The following is a 22,563-nucleotide window of genomic DNA, read 5'->3' on the forward strand; positions in this document are numbered from 1 at the left end:
AAGTCGGCCGTTGCTAGGCAACGATCGTCGCTCGCGCAGGTGCCGCGCGCGCCCGCGCCGCGCCCCTTCACTTCAGTGTTACCTACGTCACGAGAACAACCGCACGCGCATCAGTAGCTTAAATCCTATCCGCGTACCGACTGTGATATCTGATTATAAATACCTAAAGACTCATTGACTATTAATCATATATGGTGCATGAACCTGATAAGTGTTTTGGTGAACTGTGTGTGCTTGTGTAACTGCTTGTTTAAACGCTAACCTTAACAAACCTTAAACTGTAATTTTAGACATTACATACTGTTTACTAAGTGCGTGCATTATCATTTACGATCCACGTAGGTCTAACACCCACAGCGCCTTCCAACATTCGATATCGGAAAGGCGCTTCCGATAAATTCAGCCACGTCGGAGCCCCCCGTCAGCTGTCGGACCGATGCGGTGCGCGAGTCCGACTCGCACTTGGCCGGTTTTTAGTTATTTATTTTAAGATTAGTTTTATTTATTTATTATTAGTTTTAAATTTTATAAGTTAGTTATTTAATTTAGAGGTGAAAATGTATATGTAGTTTAGAAAATATGTAGTTAGAAAATGTATATGTAAATTATAAACTAAAAAAAAAACAATATAATAGTTATATAAGAAAGAAGTTTATTATGTATGTAGTCTTGCGTCCTTGTCGCGCCGGCGCGGCGCGGCGGGCAGCTTCAGATGCACGGTGTGGACGTGCAGCTTGAGGGACGCCGCGTGCGCCAGCAGCTTGCCGCACACGCCGCACGACACCTGCGGCCGGCGACCTAGGTGCACCTGCCACCAAATAACTACTTTTATTATCTATAAATTGTCAATCACAATGAAAAAATCAACGATATATATAATTATTGTTCTAATGATGTATTAAATTTTAATTTTCCTTTTAATGAAATTTAAATTCAATATTTATTGTTCATGACATTAGTTTTTTTTTTGTTTATGTATTATTATTTCTTAAAGTGTATTTAATTTGACGCTTTGTATGTTTTTGTTAAGGGCCCTCCACACTCGTGCGCGAAGCCGCGAACGCGAGTGTGGAGTCGATTTCGCTGATTAGCGAACTAGACTCCCCACTAGTAGTAGTAGTCTGGAGCGGGCTTTATATGTATTTTATAAGATTAGAATGATACAGAGAGTATAATATTTTATAAAGGCCCCTCCGTGAATCGCGGCGCGACTTCGCGGAGAGAACATGTCGCGACGTTGACGTATGACTCCACACTCGCAAACTTCACGGCGATTTCGCAGTTTGGTTCGCGCCAAAATGGCGGAAAAGCATTAGCTTCATACGTGATTTAGCTATTTTTCCATTTTGTTTTGTTGTAAAACCGTAAAATATAGCCGCTTTATATAATATAATTATTATTTATCTTGTCACATATGAGTCAAAATAGTGTGTAATGTGGAGTCTTGCCAGTTCGCAGTTCGCGCTTCGCTCCTCCTTTGACGCGGGCTAATAAACCGACAAAAACGGGGAACTAGGCGCGAAGGCGTGAACAATCTGCGAAATCGACGCCACACTTACGTTTGCGGCTTCGCGCATGAGTGTGGAGGGCCCTTAAGATTTGTTTGTATATATGTAAATTAATTTCTAAAACAGTGAAAATTGTTTATGAATAAACTATGACTACGACTATAGTCTATATGAAAAATAAACGCACTACTCGATGGTGTCGCTGCATGTTGTGTAACGTGGCGAAGCTGCGCGCGCAGCCCGCGGCCGGGCACTGGTGTGGACGCGCCCCGGCGTGGACGCGCTGGTGCGCCGACAGGCTCGATACAGACTGCGGAGTGCGGACCATAGACATAGTATATACAAGTAGTTATAGACGCGCCACCGAGCGACCTCCGGTAAGAGAAACAATATTCGTATGAAATTTGGGCAGCATAGGTTTTTTTCTCTTTTACTCTTATACATTTCGGTATTTCGCCATCGCCTCCTACCTATGATGCCACCCGGTCGGTGATAAAGACAAAGCATGGCACTATTTTCTCTGTCCTCTGATAGGAATCGCAATAAGACTATCTTTCTCCATCAAAGAGTGCCAGGCCCTTGCTGCGGACGAACAATAAGCTGAAGGAATGAGGGCTACCGTTTTTGTGCTCACCAGTTGGCGCCACTGTAGATGTAGGTCCAGAAAAACAGATCTCGAAATTCTTCTTTGCTTATTTTTATAAAATCAATACGTTCTAATATACACAAAGGTATTTTAACGTCTAAATGTGGTATTTTTTCAACCTGTTTAATTTTGCATACATTTTAATTGGCACATATCTATTGTTTACCACGATTAATCAAAGATTTACCATAATTATGAATAAGGAGTGAAAATTCCCGATAAAAACCGGCCAAGTGCGAGTCGGACTCGCGTTCCAAGGGTTACACAATTTAAACAATCTATTTTTTATGTGAACCGTGAGTGAAATGTCTTTAAAAAACCCGTAGGGGTCGGATCAAAAACTAAGTAATTAAGCCCGACTCACGCTTGACTGCACATTTCTAATAGGGTTTCCTGTAATTTATAGGTAAAGATCTATTTTGTGTATTTTTTTCAAAATTTTAGACCCAGTAGTTTCGGAGATAAAGGGGGGGAAAGGTCATTTTTTGCCTTTTTTCTTGAATAACTTCTGAATTGTTTATCCTAAAATTATAAAAATATATATTTGAGATTCTCACGATGAGCTCTTTCAGTTGATATGTAACACTATATAGTTTAAAAAACTTAATTTTTTAATTTTCACATTTACCCCCCAAAAGTGGCCCCCATGTTTAAAATTCATTTGTTTACGTTACATGTTCATCTTTGGGTCACAAACATACATATGTATACCAAATTTCAACTAAATTGGTCCAGTAGTTTCGGAGAAAATTGGCTGTGACAGACAGACAGACGCACGAGTGATCCTATAAGGGTTCCGTTTTTTCCTTTTGAGGTACGGAACCCTATAAACACTTCAAACCCCCCAAACTTTTATGCATTTGACATTTTGAAAGACCTCCATCTACACTAGCGGCGAAATTAAACGTGGTAGCCCTCATTCCGTACAATCTCATCGAATTGGTCAGTCACATCTCTGGTGGAAACGCAGCCTTATTCTCATAAGGATACTTACGGAGCATTCAGCGCCGCAGAGTTCACAAATGAACGCGCGTGCGTTTCTCGCGCGGGCGCGCGGCGGCTCCTTCATGCGGATGTTCAGGTGGATGCGTTGATAGTGCGTGTCGTATGACGCTTGATCTATGAACGTTTGCGAGCAGTCTGAGCAAGGAACGTTGGTGGCACGAGGTTTTAGTTGCTGCGAAATAAAAAATAAATATTATGGGACATTCTTACACAGATTGACTAAGTCCCACAGTAAGCTCAAGGAGGCTTGTGTTATAGGTACTCAGACAACGATATATATATATATATATAATATAAATACTTAAATACATAGAAAACACCCATGACTCATGAACAAGTGTCTGTGCTCATCGCACAAATACCTACCGGGATTCGAACCCAGGACCATTGGCTTCACAGGCAGGGTCACTACCCACTAGCCCAGACCGGTCGTCAAAAGTAGGTATAGTTTGTCAAAGGACTGTCTCATTTAAAACATAAAAAAAAAATGAAAAAAGTTTATTGTGCAAATTTGAGTATACAATAAATCACGGCCCTGTGTCCTGAGCTAGGAAACCCTGTGTTACAGGACCCAGTTTCGTTATACTAGTTTCTTAATCTAGGTATATATTGGTACAAATTGTACAGAGAGTTACTTTGAAACTTACAGATAGCTGTGCATACTTTAACATATATATACATAGACAGAGAGAATCATACTTTGTCTTACACTAGTACTAGCACCCAAAAGAAAAAGATGAGTATAGTTTTTTTTGTTCTTATTTACTAACAATTTGGTTTGACCAACTATAAGTCATTTTCTTTTCAGTGTAAATGTGTCATTTACACTCTGGCACACCCACTTTGTGAGTAGAAAAAGGCGGCATATTTAAATAAGTGCGAGTCGGACTCGCGCACGCAGGGTTCCGTACCATTACGCAAAAAACGGCAAAAAATCATGTTTGTTGTATGGGAGCCCCACTTAAATATTTATTTTATTCTATTTTTAGTATTCGTTGTTATAGCGGCAACAGAAATACATCATCTGTGAAAATTTCAACTGTCAAGCTATCACGGTTCATGAGATACAGCCTTTTGATAGACGGACAGACAGACGGACGGACGGACAGCGGAGTCTTAGTAATAGGGTCCCGTTTTTACCCTTTGGATACGGAACCCTTAAAATGTTTTTATTTTTACTTTTTGTTGTGTACGCACCGTGTGCCGGTGTACTCGTGTGGGGTAGCAGCCCGTTGTGAACGTGCCGCACTGTGGCATGCTACATGCCGCAAGCTAGTTGTACGCACCGTGTGCCTGTGTACGCGCGTCTTGTGGTGCCGCAGCCCCGTTGTGAACGGCCCGCACTGTGGCATGCTACATGCCGCACTGTGGCATGCTACATAATGCCGCACGAGAGTTGTACGCACCGTGTACCAGTGTACGCGCGTCTTGTGGTGCCACAGCCCGTTCTAAACGGCCCGCACTGTGGCATGCTACATGCCGCACGCTAGTTGTACGCACCGTGTGCCTGTGTACGCGCGTCTTGTGGTGCCGCAGTCCGTTGTTGCCGACGAACGTCTCGCCGCACTGGTCGCACGCCACGTTCATGGCGGGGTGTCGGCGCCGCACGTGCGTCAGGTACGACGTGTACTTGCTGCAACCGCAACTACACTTTATAATACAAAGTCCCCCGCCGCGTCTTTCGGTTTGTGTGTATGTTCGTGATAAACACACAAACTACTGATAAGATAATCTTTATTGGTACAATACATTTATTGGTCCGGTGTGCGGAGAGGAATCTCCTCGCTCCGCCATCTTCTTCATCAAATTTTTACAGTAACTCTTTTACTACTCGAGCTGTTCGGCTGTGGAATGCTTTGCCGTTAGATATCAGATGTGCTAAATCCCTTCCCATTTTAAAAAATCAATTGCAATTACATTTCCTTTCGCTGCCTTAACTTGCCTTTTTTATATGAATATATATATATATATGCATGTATATTTATATATGTGTATATATTTATTGTATTTGTATGTATATATGATTTTCAAGTTTATAAATTGTTAATTTATATGTATATCGGCACTACCCGTTACTTAACTTTCCTGCTACCCAAAGGTTGTCTGGAAGAGATCGCTTTTTAGCGATAAGGCCGCCTGTTGCTACCTAGTCTTAAGCTTGTATTTCGCTTTCTGTGTATTTTCATATATGTACTTACGTGAACGCAGCGTCGCAGTGTGGGCACTGGTGGGTAGTCCCGGAGTGGGACAGGAAGTGGTTCTTTGCTATAAATCTGGAACGTCATACAAATATATTCATATTCATATTCGTATATTCATAATGATTCATATTACATGTCGTTTTTAGGGTTCCGTACCCAAAGGGTAAAAACGGGACCCTATTACTAAGACTCCGCTGTCCGTCTGTCCGTCCGCCGTCCGTCTGTCTGTCTGTCACCGGGCTGTATCTCATGAACCGTGATAGCTAGACAGTTGAAATTTTCACAGATGATGAATTTCTGTTGCCGCTATAACAACAAATACTAAAAACAGAATAATATAAATATTTAAATGGGGCTCCCGTACAACAAACGTGATTTTTTTGCTGATTGTTTTTTCTTAATGGTACGGAACCCTTCGTGCGCGAGTCCGACTCGCACTTGGCCGGTTTTTTATAATTACATTAAAAATTAAATAAGAAAATAACAATTCATCATCATCATATCAGCCCTTTATCGCCCACTGCTGAGCATAGGCCTCTCTAAAAATATAAAAAAATAAAAATACCAGTCATCTTAGTTCTAACTTATTTTATCTACTCTTAGAGTTGACCCATTAGGAAATGACAAGTTTTATCAAGCTTCTATCGCTGACTGTACTTTTCTTTCATCAGACAATGAATACTTATCGATACAATTCTAACAAATCCAAACACAATCAGGTTGCGTTGTTCATCACAGTTCCTATGACCACCTCCTCTGTCCATCATCAGATCAGCTCGATGGTACTATAATGTTGCGTTGTCACCCGACTTACATAATCTATGTAATGTATAATGTATGTAAGATATTAAATACAACCAAAGATAGATATAACTCCGTAATAGATGGATACAGTCTAAGAAAAAACGTGCCTTGAAAATCAAGAAAATTTGATTCTCGATCAGAGGGCGCTACTAGCTTTGGCCTACTGTCGTATAGATGGCGTTGACGGTTTCATTTGCTATTTAACAATTTTAACGCATATCAGTGAAAGAACATGGGTCAATATCATAAAAATAATTAATGCTAATAAAAAAATAATTTATCTATATTTAAATAAATTTTATCGTATTTTTACAAATCTTCATTTTTAGTTTTAAAGTGTGTCGACAGATGGCAGTGAATTTACTGGGGTTACAAAATTTACTATGACAGTACCGCTCTAGTATAAGTTACTCTATGATACAACCTACATTATGTAGTGAAAATTCATACTTAAATATAATCTTTATACACTGTATAAAATGTGACGTGTAATTTATATTATTAATAAATATTATGATTATGGAGACTGTATAAAGGAGCCAAATCTCTATGTATGAAAAGTGTCCATCAAAAAACAGTAATTAGTCGGCGCCACCATACACCGAAATACTACCAAAAACAACCTACGTAATTTGGTCGGGTTATTTGTTGCCTTATATGGTTCATGTTATACTCATGTCCCAGAGTCTAACTAGCGCCACCGGAGAGATTAGGAACTATTATTTAAAGCGTAACGCGGTCACTTTTACAACAATTCTGCCATAAGAGGTTGCGATCCTTTCTATACCATCCATAATTATGATTATGATTATTTGTGCCATTCTCATTTAAAAGGTACCACATTGTCGCTTGCCAGAAGGACGCTTTGACAGGTTATTAGTATAAAGATATAAGCAAATTTCGTCTTTATGGTAAGCGACAAAGTGGTACCTTTTGATTGAGAACGTCACATTTGATTATGATAACGTGACGTTTAAGCTCAATCGAATACGTATACGAGATACGTATAGTATAGTATGAATTTTCTCAAATGATTTTTTACGCCTAAGGAACATCAACCACCACAATGTAGCGCTCATATTACATAGATTTGAACCTTAAAACCACCACGATACAGCCGCTTTTTGAACGACATTGTTGCTTTTGCACGCGCTCAGACACGGTAGCCCACCGGTCGCACAAAAGAAACAATGGCATGGCAGATTCGGTCTTAGGCGTAAAAATCATTTGAGAAGTTTCATACTATATCTGTTCGTAAGACTATTTTATATACCTATAATCTGTGCTACAATACCTGGTGCGTGTGAGGAACCCGCACGCGTTGCACGTGAAGCGCAGGCGGTGCGCGTCGGCGTGCACGTGCGCGCGCGACCGCGTGCCGAACCGCACGCCGCACACGCCGCACGCGTGCCCGCCCGCACTCTGCATACAATATTTATCTTATACACGGTGGCTAAAAAATAACTGCATTCCCGTTGCCAGGGAGATTTTGGGATTAAACTGAGCAACTTTTACTATGTTACCATACCAACCACGAAAACGAGAAAAAAAATTACCCTCCCATAGAAAATGGACCAGCCAAAATGTATGAAACTGTTAAATTATTTTTCGCGATTTCGGGGTTGGTCCCATAGTAAAAGTTGCTCAGTATAATCCCAAAACCCCAAACCGTCTATATTTGGAGATCCAACAACTGTCACGTTATACAACGTAGTAGGTTGTCTGGAAGAGATCGTTTAGCAATAAGGCCGCCTGTTGTTTACCTCTACTTGTGTTAATGTTTTCTTTCTGTATTGTTCTCTTTTATATAGGTGTGCAACAAAGAGTATTTGTATTGTATACAGGGAACCAATTATAGGACCTCATAGGTAGTAACAAGTTTGGGAACAAATCAAATTATTTTATTAAATATTTTGATTTGTGTTTTTTAAGTAGTCACACAAACTGTAATAAATGTCATATATTAAAGAAAAAGTGACGAAGCCCTCCAGTGGCGTCTTTAGCTATCGCGGCTAACGCCATGAACCCCTAGGCCACCTCGCCATAGTGGCGACATCTACTACAGTTTTTAATTAATTGGTACTTACTAAAATTATGCAAAATGAAAAAAACTAAATCAAATGATACCCCTACTAATATAATAAATGCTAAAGCAAGTCTGTCTGCTTGTCACCTCTTTATGCTTAAACCGCTGAACCGGTTTAGATGAAATTTGGTATGTGGATAGTTTGAGACCCAAGAAAAGATCTAGGACAGTTCATCATCATCATCACATGCAGACGAAACGGGCAGGAGCTAGTGTAATATAAGTGGAAGAAAACTCACAGGATCATGTTTTTTCATATGGCTGTCATACACCTGCTGTGTTGCAAAGCCCTTCCCACACACCTCACACCCGAACGCAGCGAGCGTATAACTCGGCGCCATCTTGCGAGCCTCTATCTCTCTTATCTGCTCCTCTTTAGAAAGTATGTCTATTTTACAATTATATTTAATTTCAAACTCTTCAAAATTAAAATCGGGCAAAAACCCATTGTCAGCCATACGTCTTTTTATAACTCTTTTCGTTTTTTCTGGTAGATTTTCTATAGTAGATTCCGGTAGTTTTAAATCTTTGGTAGATTCTATTTTAGATTTCTTGGTAGATTCTGGTAGTTTTCTTTTTCTTTTAGTAGATTTTAGTATTCTTTTATTATCTGATAGTTTACGTTTATTTATTTTAAGTTCAGTTTTATTATAACTTATGTCGTTTTTACTATTGAATTTAGCATTTTCCTGTGTTGCAGTTTCATTATTTTCATGTTCCGGCGTATTTTCTCTGAAATCTTCGTAATCAGCTAAAGCAGGCTCGGAGACGAATATGTTTTCAGTGAAATCTGTTTCCTCTTTAATTTCCTCTTTGACCTCTGGGAGGGTAGAATCGGAAGTGTAGACATGGCAGGTCTTTAAATTTAGGCAAAGCTTTTCAGCAACGCGGTCAATGGTTCTAATGTAGTCTAAGGTTATCTGTAGAAGAAAGTAAAGTGTTTTGTCAAATATTTCATTTCAAGCCCACAACAAATACTCTTTGAGATGATTCTAACAAAACCCAAACACAATTAGGTTCCATTGTTTTATCACAAATTTCTTATGGCCTCCTTTTTCCATCGTGAGATCAGCTTGATAGTACCATAATATTGTATTGTCAGTTTGTCACCCAACTAAAATACTGTTCCAATGCATGCATTCCATGCATTCGGAGGTCGAGGAAGTAAGAGGGTGTGTGCCGCGCCCGAACGTACAAAATGACACTACTCTGTCAAGACGCACAACATTCCTAACATTCCTCAGTCGTGCACGGAATTCGCGCGCGGACAGTATGTAGTTAGCGAGGGCCAAATACAAAGTTGTTGGGCTTTACAGATTCTATTAAGGGTCCCCCCATCAATTGTTCAATGTCACTTTATAAAAAATAAATTTAAAAAACTTCATGATCTTACTGTAAACATTGTATAGATATATAAAAGTTCTTGAGGCCTGTGGAATAAATTTTTGAATTTAGAAATATGTGCTTACACATTGTGTTTGCTGAAGAGTGCTGGCGAGCAAGGCATGTGAGCGGCGGGCGCGGGCCCGCAGGGCCGACGCGCGTGCGAGCTGTGCGCGGCACACACCGCACACAGAACGCCCGGCTGAACTACACTCCTGCACAAACAGGTTAATTATTTACCCCTGTCGCAAATATCGCGAATCGGCTAATAGCTGCCAACGTCATGAAGTAGATGGCGCTCGTAGTCACGTTTAAGTGAAATAACCGCTTCTAGGTTGTTGTGATTTTTAAGGGTAAAACAAGAGGGTATACGCGCGAACGACAGGAAGAAAAGGAGGTGGGGTGCGAACAAAGCTACGGAAAGAGTGATATTTGCTTTAGGATCTATTCAAGGACTTTCTTATGGTGTTATTAGAATAATGAGGTGTCTATTGTAGATTGTGACTAACATTCATTGTGATATCAGTATTCAGAGTGTCAACAGTGATCCGAGGGAATTGTTCATGGCTAATGTAAGTGAAGTTCAATCATAATTATACGAAGGGTGTTTCGTCCCAAGATATTAGTAATATAGAATTATAGAACACATTGTAGTTACGAGAAAGTGTAACCACTCATCATATGAACTTAAGGTAAACTTAGTGTGCGGAAAGGGGTCGCTATAAGGGGAGGTTGGAGGCGACTATGAAGCCCAAGTAACCAGATGGATAATCAGGTGTAACTCATGTTATACGTAGGTAACAAAGTAGGACACCAGCAATGAATTATCGTCATCTCACTAACGTCCAGGCCTCGTATAGGTATGCAGTATGTTTACATATCGATTTTCCAGTATCAGTAAAGGCTGCAGCTCATTAAGTAAAGGCATCAGCTCATTCGATAGGTTAATAAGTATAGTGAGCTTGACGACAACCCCCTTGAGTCAAAAGCAAAACTTAATGTACAAAAGGCGAACATAATGTCATGAGTGCAAAGCAAAGCAACTCACTAAAATTAGCCTAGAGTTTTTAGTTAAGCATACTAACCTTAGTGCCAATAAGATCAACAAAAACTTTCAGCAACTTAGAATCTTGTATGTTATACAGTGTGGTGTCGATGGCTAAGCATATGCAGCACACCAACAGTTCTTGTCCTTCCTCCTTTACACTCATCGCGTTGAAATATTATTAAAACTGAACAATTTCACAAATACGAGTATTTATTTACATATCGATCGATCATCTGTTCGCGTACGTTCAGATATCAGTAGAAAAAACAAATTAAGAATGAAACATAATTTACATTTTAAAAGGTGAAACAGAATTTTTGATACATAACTTGTATTCTTCAAAACTATATATTGAGTTAAATCTTTGTTGGTTTGTTATGTTATTGTTTTTTGGAAAGCAATCGAGTAAATCAAGTCCTAAAATAAGATAATATCTTAAGGTATATGAACGATAGCAGGTTACATCATTTTTGACGTTTAAAGTGTTTACAGACGTACACATGGTGCGGCCGTCTATCGCAAACGCACAAACGTGCACCGGACCATACCAAGGTCGCCTGTCTGTAGGACAAAAAAACAGTGACAGCGCTATTATTGTTTGTCCTTGTCACAGTCTCACTTTTTTATTCCCACCGTAAAATGGTGGGCAACAAATAAACTCGACCAATCACTTTGTCGCATTGCGTATGTTCTGTCTGTCCCTCACGATGCACGCGTATAGTAACATCTATAGGATCCTACCATCTATGATGGATCTAGTATATCTATATAACTTCATGATCTATGGTCAAAACTGACAGTGACAATTGGTGACAATTACATTACATGAATAAGAAAATTCTCTTGACTTCCGGTTCGAGCGCCATCTTGATAGTTAGCATCGTGATTAATTACTTTGTTTTTTGCTTATTAATATTGTTTAAAGTGTAATATCGATAGCTTATTATACAGTAAACTAATGTGGTAGTGTGCAGTGAATGGAGAATTAATTTTGAAGCGCGTTTAACCACCATCTTGGAGTCAACGGCCGGTAGTCCACGTGCTTCTTGTAAAGACTAGCTATCGATTTACAAGAGCTAACAAATCACCGTACACTGTCTTGTACAACCGTACAATTTTTGTCGTTTTTAAACCTCTTAATACCTTGATACTGGCGAAATAGTCCCACTGGGCTGAAGCCATAATTTTAAAAGAAGAAGAAGAAGAAGAAAATTCTCTTATTTCTCTTTGTTTAATCTGATTTTGGAAATTGGAGGAATTTCACCAAGAAGATTGTCGCGTAGCATATAGAGGATTTGTTTAAAACGTAGTGGTTATATTGTCTTTGGATTTGGTTACTCAAACGAATATAATTATCGAATCGAAGTGTTTTTAGTTGACGATGGAGTCGTCAGCGTTACCGAGCGGAGAGTATCTTTCCGTGAAGGCTGAGCCATGTGAAGATGTGTGTATAACAGACAAACCCTCGTTCGAGGAATTGTTTGTTAAAGATGAACCTTTGCTGGATGACGTGTGTATCAAAGACGAGTCCAAGTGCGAGGATGTGTGTGTAAAAGACGAGTCGCTCGGCGTGAGCGCGGCGGCGGAGCTGTACACCGGCCACGTGGTGAAAGATGAGCTCGTGCTCGGCCCCGTGCTAGTGGAGCGGCGCGTGCGCCACGCAACAACAGGTCAGTTGTGGGTTTTAAACATTTATTATATGATGTACTAGGCTTGTGTAGTACATGTAAATAAAATAAAATAGCCATTTATTTGGACCTCATATTAAATTTTTTACATTTCTTGTCAAGTTTTAGGAAAAGAACATAACATGTCAAATTCTTAATTTAAACATAATAATAATAAAATTCATTGTTGATATGTTATTTGGTATTTTTATTGACATCGGTCGACTTGCCTCCCGGCATAGGCCTCCCCTAAGACCTTCCATTCCTCTCTGTTGGTTGCTCTTCTTGTCCATGTCCATGTTGGTCCAGCGATAGCTTTTATGTCATCTTCCCATCTGCGGTAAGGTCTGCCTCTTTTTCTTTTCCCATCTTTGGGGTACCAAGTTGTAACAATTTTTGACCATTTCTGTCCTGGTTCTCTCAGCATGTGCCCAGTCCATTTCCATTTAAGGTTACTTGTTACATAGGATACATCCATTAGTTTTGTGTTTTTTCTTATGGTGCTTAGTCATATTTTGTCTTTCTTTTTATGTTGAGAATATTTCTCTCTATGTTCTGTTGGCACACTTCTAAGGATTTTCTATTCTTTTGCCTTAAGGCCTATGTTTGGCAACCATAGGTCATGCTAGGGACGATGCAAGAGTTAAACAGTTTACTTTTGCATTTTAGTGGGATATCTGGATTTTTCGTAATCTCTTTCCATGACCAGTATTTTTTCCATGCAATACACACTCTGTTTTCTGTTTCCTTGTCATTCTGGTGTTCTGGGGAAATTATTTGTCCTAGATATGTGTATTCATTTACATATTCTATTATGTCGTTGTTTATTGATAGCTCAAGTTTTGTCCGTTTGTCATAAGTTTAGTTTTTTCTGTGTTGATTTCTAGTCCCACTTTTCTGCTTTCGTAAGAAAGTTGTTGTAACATTTCTTGCAAATCATCTGTGCTTTCTGTGCTTGTACATGTACTAAAATTAAAAAGACATGATTCCCTCCACTGTCCTAGAGCGAACTATTCCCTAATCATTCTGCTCTTAGTACGTTTTAGTACACTACACGTGAACGAAACAGAAAAGGGGCGAGGACCGAGGAGTGACAATGCCAGCAAAGCGATCCGAGTGATCCGACTAATCCGACCGAACTAAAACTAAACGTCAACTCTCTCTGTGTACTACTGTACTAAAACACCGAACTAGTACAGTTGTGAGATTGTACTAGTTAGGAGCGATCTTTTCAGTGAACGAGCACGCACAACTTAATGATGTACACGTGTAGTGCTTAATTGTTTTCCATCGTTTTCTCAGAAACATTTGTATTTGTCATGCTACTCCAGTCAACATTAGTAGTTTTCGTGTTTACTAACCATATTATGGAACCTATGTTTTCTGAATTAAGTGACTTTGTTTTGATCCCTATGACAGTTGATTTTTGTATGGAGTAACTGTATAACACATGATCATTGTCAAGAGGTCGCTATTATTCTCATGTATAGGGTGACAGCTCAGTATAGTATGAAAAAAAAAATAGTTTTTTTTTTACTCTACATATTTAAGGGGCCATAGTCGATTTTGGAGCAAAAATGTAAAATTGATAGATTTAGTCGTTGAAATTATACACGTTTTGTTACGTTATATCTAAATTACAAGTATTGGTTTCTATTAGCATGTCTTTTCATCTTGCCTTTCAATAATGAGGTGGCGAGCGTGCGTCACCGGTAATATATGAAGAGAACGGGCAGTTTTTAAAAATTTATCAAAAAATTATGGTGGTATACAAATTGATGTATAAGAATAGTTTCAGCAAATGTTGTAGATTGTTTAAGTATCAAAATTACGTAGAAATTAAGTCGATTTTCAGAGAAATTGACACTTGTTTTGAAGTAATTTCTTGAGAAAAAAGAATTCGTTTAACTTTTATTTCCTCGAAAAAATGTAATCTGATAAAGGTCAAGTACAGAATATGTGTAATACAAATTTTACCTAAACGTCCATCAGAAAAAAAAAACATTACTAATTTAGTGAGTCTGTTTTCAAAAAATTGGTCTGATAAAAGGCAAGATAAGAAGACGTGCGAAGAAGAAACCAGTACTTGTTATTTCAATTAGGTAACAAAAGGTGTACAATTTCACCGACTAAATCTGTCAATTTTACATTTTTGCGACTAAAATCGACACCGGCCTCTAAAAATTATTCATCAACCCACAAGTGTTCGCACTATGAGCGTGTTGCCGCCCGCGGTGAAAAAAAAAACCGGCCAAGTGCGAGTCGGACTCGCGCACGAAGGGTTCCGTATCATTACGCAAAAAACGGCAAAAAATCACGTTTGTTGTATGGGAGCCCCCGTTAAATATTTGACGGCGCATCAAGAGAATCGGCTTGATGGCGCTAGTGTCGCCTGTTCGATTTCTGAACGGAATGTTAGAACTGTCAAACTGACGTAACACCGAGCGCTGGGGTGGCGGCCATATTGATTGGACTGACAGTTGTCATTGGGACGTCGCCATGTTGCGCTCGCGCCTCACGTGCTGCGTCATTATTCTGAGTTAATTATAATCGGTTTTAATCTGTCAAATACTGTGTTTCTAGTGTAAATTAATAACTGAATTAGATTAAACGTTTAAGAAGCTATTCGGGACAGCTTTTATTTCGAAGAACCTGGTCTCCTCGCCCGATTACCCACCAAAATGAATTCCTCGTATAAAGGTGTACGGAACGATTACAATTATGTGCCTTTATCAGAAGTGGGATATCGAGGGCCAAATATTCAGGGGACCAGTAACCCCCCAAGGACAGACAACGGAAGTGCAAGTTTTTTTAACAACATGGAAACACTTTTCTCTCGCCTACTCGCAGCAACACAGAATACACCTTCAGGCCATGCTCAGACAAAGCTTGTCAAGTTCGACCCGGATGAAAGCGACGCAGACATACAAGGTTGGTGCAACGTGACTGAAATCGTAGTCAATAGCCGTAACCTGGCCGGACCTGAGCTACTGCTTGCTCTTACGCATGCTTTAAAGGGACGCGCCGCTAAGTGCCTCACTTCACTAAAAGCTGATGACTTAACATGGCCCCGTATAAAAGAAACGTTGCTTGCTAAATTCAATCGTCAGATGCTAATGCAGGATTACTTCGATGATATCCTTAAGTTTCAAATAGGAAGCAAGGAATCCGCTACGGAAGCAGCTGCGCGTCTATGGAATCTTATTGAACGTGTTCCAAAGGTGGAAATTATTGAAGAAGTCATCACAGGATTTGCTATTTCAGTTCTGTCGCAGAAAGACCCCTTTATTCGCAGAGAATTGAACTCGCACGTGATTTCAACCAGAGCCCAACTTTGCAGAATCCTTGGCGGTATATCACTCAAGAGACGCCACGATGACCATGAAACTAACGAAACGGACTCAAAGAAGACACGTTTAACTAGCGCGACGGACACGCGCTTTTCTGGCACCTGTCACTTTTGTGGCAATCGTGGACATAAAATTGAAGACTGCCGCAAGCGCCTCGATTCCGTAAAACCAAAGGAGGCCACAAAGCTGCCAGACAAAGAAAAGGAGAAGATCTGCTTCACCTGTGGAAAGCCGGGACACATCAGCACCACTTGCCCGGACGGAAAGAAGAAACCAGCGAGTGAGATGATTGCGCGCAAGGAGGTCCACTTCTGCGAGCGGCGGGCAGCTAGAGGTACCCAGTCGACATCATCTGGTGAGGTTATTTCATTCCTTTTTTTGAGACGGTTGCCGCCTGCTCATTGATCAAAAGTAGTTTTAAAGGTAAGCTAAAGCATATTAATGACCCTTTATAATGACAATCAGGAGGCCGAGACGGCGGTTAATAGGGAACAAGTAGACCATGACGGTAGCGGTAGTGATACACTCTCGGTATTTAGTGATCGCACCATGACCGCCGGATCAGACACCCTCTCTGATTCAGATAACGAAGATCGATTAGTCATTTCTTACAAGGAAGGGCGTGAAAATGAAAGTAAGTCCAATAATAGTAGTCTTTATTAGGATCTTGTACATAACTTGCAGTCTTTATTAGTTATAGCTATAGACAGAGATATTGAGGTAAGTCAATAAATGAGCTGCCGAATATGAGTCATTGGTGTTGGTGCTGGTAGAAAAGGCCGAGTATGCCTGTGCCACGATCTTGTCAGAGTTGGTAATGGCCGGTCGAAGAGGCTTTAGGTGCCTGGTCCGCGTCACGAGTGTGTTTCAAGGCTGGTCGGAAGGGCTGCAAACGCCCGGTCCATGCTTTATGATGAGGGTGGCTAGTCGAAAGGGCCTAGCATGCCCGGTCTACGCCGCAGGTAATGGTAGGCTGTTCGAAGGGGCCCAGTACGCCCGGTTCACGCCATGTGTTGATGTGTGTCGGTCGAAAGGGCCTGAGTATGCCCGGGCCACGTAGTAAGTAAAAGTAGGTTGGTCGAAAGGGCCGTGAGCGCCTGGTCCACACCTAAGAGTAACCCGCGAGAGACTAACTTGGTTCTGAGATGATCATAAATGTGTGTAAGCAAGGCTTACCATTTATGAACCACGCGTCCGCTTTATCAGTCAGGAGTGGTCGAGCGAACAAATATTGAAGCCATATCTTTTCTTGCAGATGCTCCAGTCGGTGACTAATCGCACGAGGGCGTGCGACAGTCAGGGTTGGCCGTGACGGCGCATCAAGAGAATCGGCTTGATGGCGCTAGTGTCGCCTGTTCGATTTCTGAACGGAATGTTAGAACTGTCAAACTGACGTAACACCGAGCGCTGGGGTGGCGGCCATGTTGATTGGACTGACAGTTGTCATTGGGACGTCGCCATGTTGCGCTCGCGCCTCACGTGCTGCGTCATTATTCTGAGTTAATTATAATCGGTTTTAATCTGTCAAATACTGTGTTTCTAGTGTAAATTAATAACTGAATTAGATTAAACGTTTAAGAAGCTATTCGGGACAGCTTTTATTTCGAAGAACCTGGTCTCCTCGCCCGATTACCCACCAAAATGAATTCCTCGAATAAAGGTGTACGGAACGATTACAATTATGTGCCTTTATATTTAATTTATTCTGTTTTTAGTATTTGTTGTTATAGCGGCAACAGAAATACATCAGTGAAAATTTCAACTGCAGTCTAGCTATCACGGTTCATAAGATAGAGCCTGGTGACAAACGGACAGACAGACAGCGAAGTCTTAGTATTAGGGTCCCGTTTTTACCCTTTGGGTACGAAACCCCTATAGGATCACTCGTGCGTCTGTCTCTCCGTCTCTGTCTGTCCGTCTGTCACAGCTTATTTTCTGTTTTATTTGTAATTTAGTAAAATAAACCATTCTTATTGCAGGACTCACTCCACAGATGACACGAACAAGACTCGAAACTTATCAATGTGCCCACTGTAAATATGCAACAGTTAGAAAACTAAGTTTAATTAGTCATTTGATGAAACATACCAGTGTAAAGCCATACAAATGTTACCAGTGTGCTTTTTCTTGCAGCTACAAGAGTCTTATGCAAGTTCATGTAAGGATACACACTGGTGAAAAGCCTTACACATGTGATCAGTGTAGTTATGCTAGTGCCTGCCAAACTGATTTACGACTTCATGTAGATACTCATACTAATAAGAAACGTTACCAGTGTAACCAGTGTAATTATGCTGGCAATCGATTAAATCTTTTTAAACTTCATGTAAAGAAACACACTGGTGAAATGCCTTACAAATGTGACCAGTGTACTTATGCTAGTGCCCGCAAACGTTTTTTAGAAAAACATAAAATGGTACACAATAGTACAAAACCTTATAATTGTAATCACTGTAGTTATTCAACCATCATAATGTCTGATTTGAATGTTCATGTTAGGATACACACTGGTGAAAAGCCCTACAAATGTGACCAGTGTAGTTATGCTACTGGCAAAAAAAGTATTTTAAAAATTCATAATATGATACACACTAATACAAAACCTTATAAATGTCACCATTGTAGTTATGCTACCAATCGAACCCATCAGTTAAAACTTCATATAAGAACACACACTGGCGAAAAGCCACACACTGGTGAAAGGCGCTACAAATGTGACCAGTGCAATTATGCTACTTTCAAAAAAAGTAATTTAAAAACTCATATAAGAACACACACTGGCGAAAAGCCTTACAAATGTGACCAGTGTAGTTATGCTACCAACCGAACATATCATTTAAAAACTCATATAAGGACACACACTGGCGAAAAGCCTTACAAATGTGACCAGTGTAGTTACGCTAGTTCGTACAAAAAAGGTTTACTAATTCATAAAAGCACACACACGAATGCTGCTTTATACAAAGATAATTCGCGAGTTCATGTTAGCAAACATGCATATGAGAAACCTTACAAGTGTGACCACTGTAGTTATACTTGCAATCTGAAATGTTTTATGAAAGATCATGTAAAGACGCACACTAGTGAAAAATCTTACAAATGTGACCAATGCAGTTTTGTTTTTCAGTACAAAACATCTTTACTAATCCATAAAAGCAAGCACACTAATGGGTAAAGTTACGCTTACGCTTATAATGTTATTGTATAATTTTTAAATATACATTCGAATTGTATAATAAACGATTTACGTAAAATCAATTTGTTTAATTTCTTACAACATAATGTTAAATATTTGCTAAGAGTGGACGTGGACCGTCGCCGGCGAGCAAATATTAGTTAGGTAGTGAATATTTTTATTACTAAAGAACTTTTTATATAAATTTTATTTTTAGTGTCAGCAAGTGGCGCTGCAGTCGCGTTTTTAAATTGAAGCCAAAATATATCTTTTTACTGTTCGAATTTAAACTGTTGTGAGACATACTAACATTAAATCATTTTACGGTTTAGACTCACTTGTTTTAGTCACTCGCGCGACATGTTTCGGAGAGCCTAGGTCTCCTTTCTCAAGCACTAATAGTGCGAGCAGCGTTCACGACGACCGTGAACCGTGACCGTGTATTGCGTGTTTTTACTGTTCGTTTTTTGGAATATGATACTAATTATGGTCTTAATATACCACCAGTATTTCTGTAACACCTTGTATAATGAGTGGCCACCGGTGCCTATTATATACATATTACTTACCTTTTTAAGTTAAGTATAAAGTTGGGTATGGCAGAAGAGGCATCAGAGCCAAGTGAATGCAGTAGAAATGAGAGCGTTGAGAAGTGTGTGTGGTGTGAGATTACAAGATAGAATTAGGAACAGTGTGATAAGGGAAAAGTGTGGACTGAGCGAAGATGTAGTGACAAAAATTGAGAAAGGTATGTTGAGATGGTTTGGACACGTGGAAAGAATGAGTGAAAGAAGGCTAACAAAGAGAGTGTATAAGGGAGAGGTAGAAACGGGAGTTGGAAGGGGCAGACCCCGGCGGACTTTCTCTGATCAGATCGGGGAAATCCTGAAGAAAGGCCAGGTCAAGAGCACCCTAAACCGGCGAGCGTGTATGAGGAATGTTATGAAAGTGAAGGAAGCGAAAGAGGTATGTCAGGATCGTAGCAAGTGGAAATCCGTGGTCTCTGCCTACCCCTCCGGGAAATAGGCGTGATTATATTATATGTACTTACCTTTTTATGTTTGTACTGGAATTAAAATAATCAAGGAATTTAAAAAAAGAGATGCCTTAGTACAGCCACAGTATTACAATATACAAGTAAATGTTTACTTAGTTTAGGTATTGTTATCAAATATCCATGAGCGACAGAAAATACAAATTCGTTCGGTATTAAAGTTAATAACTTGACCGCTGATCATTTGCAGTTGATGGTCCCTTACGACGTAGGGGAAGCAATCCACCGTATAAATGAAGACCTCTCGAACATTGCTGAATGGTCTGCGAAAAATTCCCGTCTTGATTCTTGAACCCAGCTAAATCCAAATTCCTTGTCCTTGGAAGTAAGAAACAAATTTCAAGCTTTATGCAGTGACGATAATGTTCAAATTGCTGGTATCCCAATTGAGCGAGTATATAAAGCTCGTAATCTTGGTATCTTAATGGATTGTCACCTTAGTTTTGAGGAGCATGTTATGGACACGGTCCGCAACTGTTTCTATAGGTTGAAAGTGCTCTACGGGATCCGTCCATTCATTTCTATAGACCTGAGAATAAAACTTTGTGAAGCTCTGGTACTGTCTAAGGATCGGTTGCACCAAACTGGTTGTCATCGTTAAAGAGTTCGCAAAATTTTATTGTATGGAAAGTTTCATAGTAAACCGCCGCGGCGCGCCGGGTGACGTTGATCAGTCTGTCAAGTCAAGATGGACGGCAGTGTATAATGAATGCCTGAGATTCTGTGAGGCGATGGATGCTAGGTGCTCAACTGTTCCAACATAATTTGTCTGTCTGTCTATACTAATGTTATGTGATATTATTGTTGTTATAATTGTTGCTGTTTTATGTATTATTATTGCTGTTAGTTTTAAGTTTCGTGACGCATTGGTTCAACTGTAATGTCATGTAAACAATTCTTATCAATAAAATAAAATAAAATAAAATAAAAGTGCGGGCAACTGGCACTAAATCAAGTCTAAATTTAATTACTGTGACACAAGTTTGGGAACAAATCAAATTATTTTATTAAAATATTTTGATTTGTGTTTTTTTAAGTAGTCACAATACTATATATAAATCATGAATCTAGTATAACTGGATCGGCCATGAGGAGTGGGGGAAATTGAACGAACGGGATAGTCTTATGTATCTTTCAGTAGGAGTAGCAGAGAAAGCGCTGTTATTGTTTGTCCTTGTCATAGTTTCACTTTTCCACCGCTGCCACAACCGAGGTTGTGGCAAACAAATAAGTACGTGACATGTCATGTTTGTTCGTTGCTTGTTTAATTATCGTTGTTTTGTATGAAATTGTGCTTTCTCTTATGAAATATAGTGATGGTTAGCGTTTTGAATGCTTGAACTTTGATAAAATACTGGTGAATTGTTCTGTAATCGGCTGTAATAGCCGCTCTGAGCAAAAATATGAGATCATAATCTTTCACACGTAAGTACGGTATTTTACACCTTCCTCTTAACGCAATATGTGAGAATAACATCGTAAAATTACGTTACACTCATAGCAATGTAGAATCAAACGATTTCAATAAAAATATCACAATTATTTACGCAAATTAACAAAACATTATTTGTAAAATTATCCGCCCAAATTACGTAGGTAGGTAGGAGTCTGAGGTCAGCCATTTTTAAACTTCTTCTTAATTTAGCTGCATAACAATCATGTTAGGGATACCAGATGAAAATATCATAATTTTATGGGTAATTTTGACCTCGAAGTTTTTTCGTACTTCTAATTCCAAAAAATAAATAAACAAATGTTGTGAAGATTAAATGTTGTGTACATTAATTGGTGTGATTGCGATTTGTGATTTCTTTAAATTAAAACCCATAATACATTTTATTTTACGTTTTATTTACTAAACATGTTTAGTTTTGTACCACCTGCGCGAATTATAGGAGGTATTTCATTGTTTATACGCCTAAAAAGGACGGCCCATTGACATTTTATTTAACAATTTTTTAATACCGTCAAACAAGCTAACTTTGCCTCCAGGGTAATCGCCCCAACGTGATATCAAATATTGGGGTAATTTTTACCAATATGGTATCCCCACGTTTATGACGTCATCTATGTCTATCCCTTACGGGCGCACGCGTATAGCTTGTCTATGTAATGCTAGGTCTATGATATAAATTAAAAACTGTAATAGATGTCATATATTAAAGAAAAAGTGACGAAGCCCTCCAGTGGTGAAGGCCGGATTCGAACCGGCATCTTTAGCTATCGCGGCTAACGCCATGAACCCCTAGGCCACCCCGCCACGGCGGTGCCCGTCCGAATTTCTCGACTATATGCCATCTTAGTAAGACTAGGCGTCTTTGACCAGCTCTAAGGGCAAGCAGTGCGCGCTTGCACCTCCTAAACGAACTCCTTACGGATTTACGTTGTAGCGAGAGAGACTGGTGCTGCCATCTATGAACGCCGGTTCGAATCCGGCCTTCACCACTGGAGGGCTTCGTCACTTTTTCTTTAATATATGACATCTATTACAGTTTTTACTGTGACACAGTTATCGGCCCGTGTTTGTACAAGAAAACACAAAAGCTGATCCAAAGGGATCAGAAAGCGATATCTCTTTCTCGCTCTTACTTATGGGTGCGTCGCACAATGACCTTGGTGCGGTGCGATGGTGTGAT

General features: G+C 39.8%; 2 protein-coding genes across 2 annotated transcripts; one reads left to right on the top strand and one right to left on the bottom strand.

Moving 5' to 3' along the window:
- Window positions 1–655: 655 nt before the first annotated feature.
- On the bottom strand, window positions 656–10,903 carry LOC134753010 (zinc finger protein 69 homolog B-like). The gene is made up of 9 exons (XM_063688771.1): window positions 10,719–10,903; window positions 9,720–9,848; window positions 8,490–9,170; window positions 7,459–7,586; window positions 5,358–5,432; window positions 4,660–4,792; window positions 3,149–3,331; window positions 1,696–1,818; window positions 656–808 (listed from the first exon to the last, which is right to left on the bottom strand). The coding sequence occupies exons 1-9, from the start codon at window positions 10,842–10,844 to the stop codon at window positions 656–658; spliced, it is 1,731 nt and encodes a 576-aa protein (XP_063544841.1). The 5' UTR covers window positions 10,845–10,903.
- A 642-nt stretch (window positions 10,904–11,545) lies between these two features.
- LOC134753235 (zinc finger protein 431-like) lies at window positions 11,546–18,918 on the top strand. The gene is made up of 2 exons (XM_063689037.1): window positions 11,546–12,351; window positions 17,678–18,918. The coding sequence occupies exons 1-2, from the start codon at window positions 12,063–12,065 to the stop codon at window positions 18,871–18,873; spliced, it is 1,485 nt and encodes a 494-aa protein (XP_063545107.1). The 5' UTR covers window positions 11,546–12,062; the 3' UTR covers window positions 18,874–18,918.
- Window positions 18,919–22,563: the final 3,645 nt, after the last annotated feature.

Source organism: Cydia strobilella, chromosome 26 (genome assembly GCF_947568885.1).
Source record: "Cydia strobilella chromosome 26, ilCydStro3.1, whole genome shotgun sequence".
Classification (NCBI taxonomy): domain Eukaryota; kingdom Metazoa; phylum Arthropoda; class Insecta; order Lepidoptera; family Tortricidae; genus Cydia; species Cydia strobilella.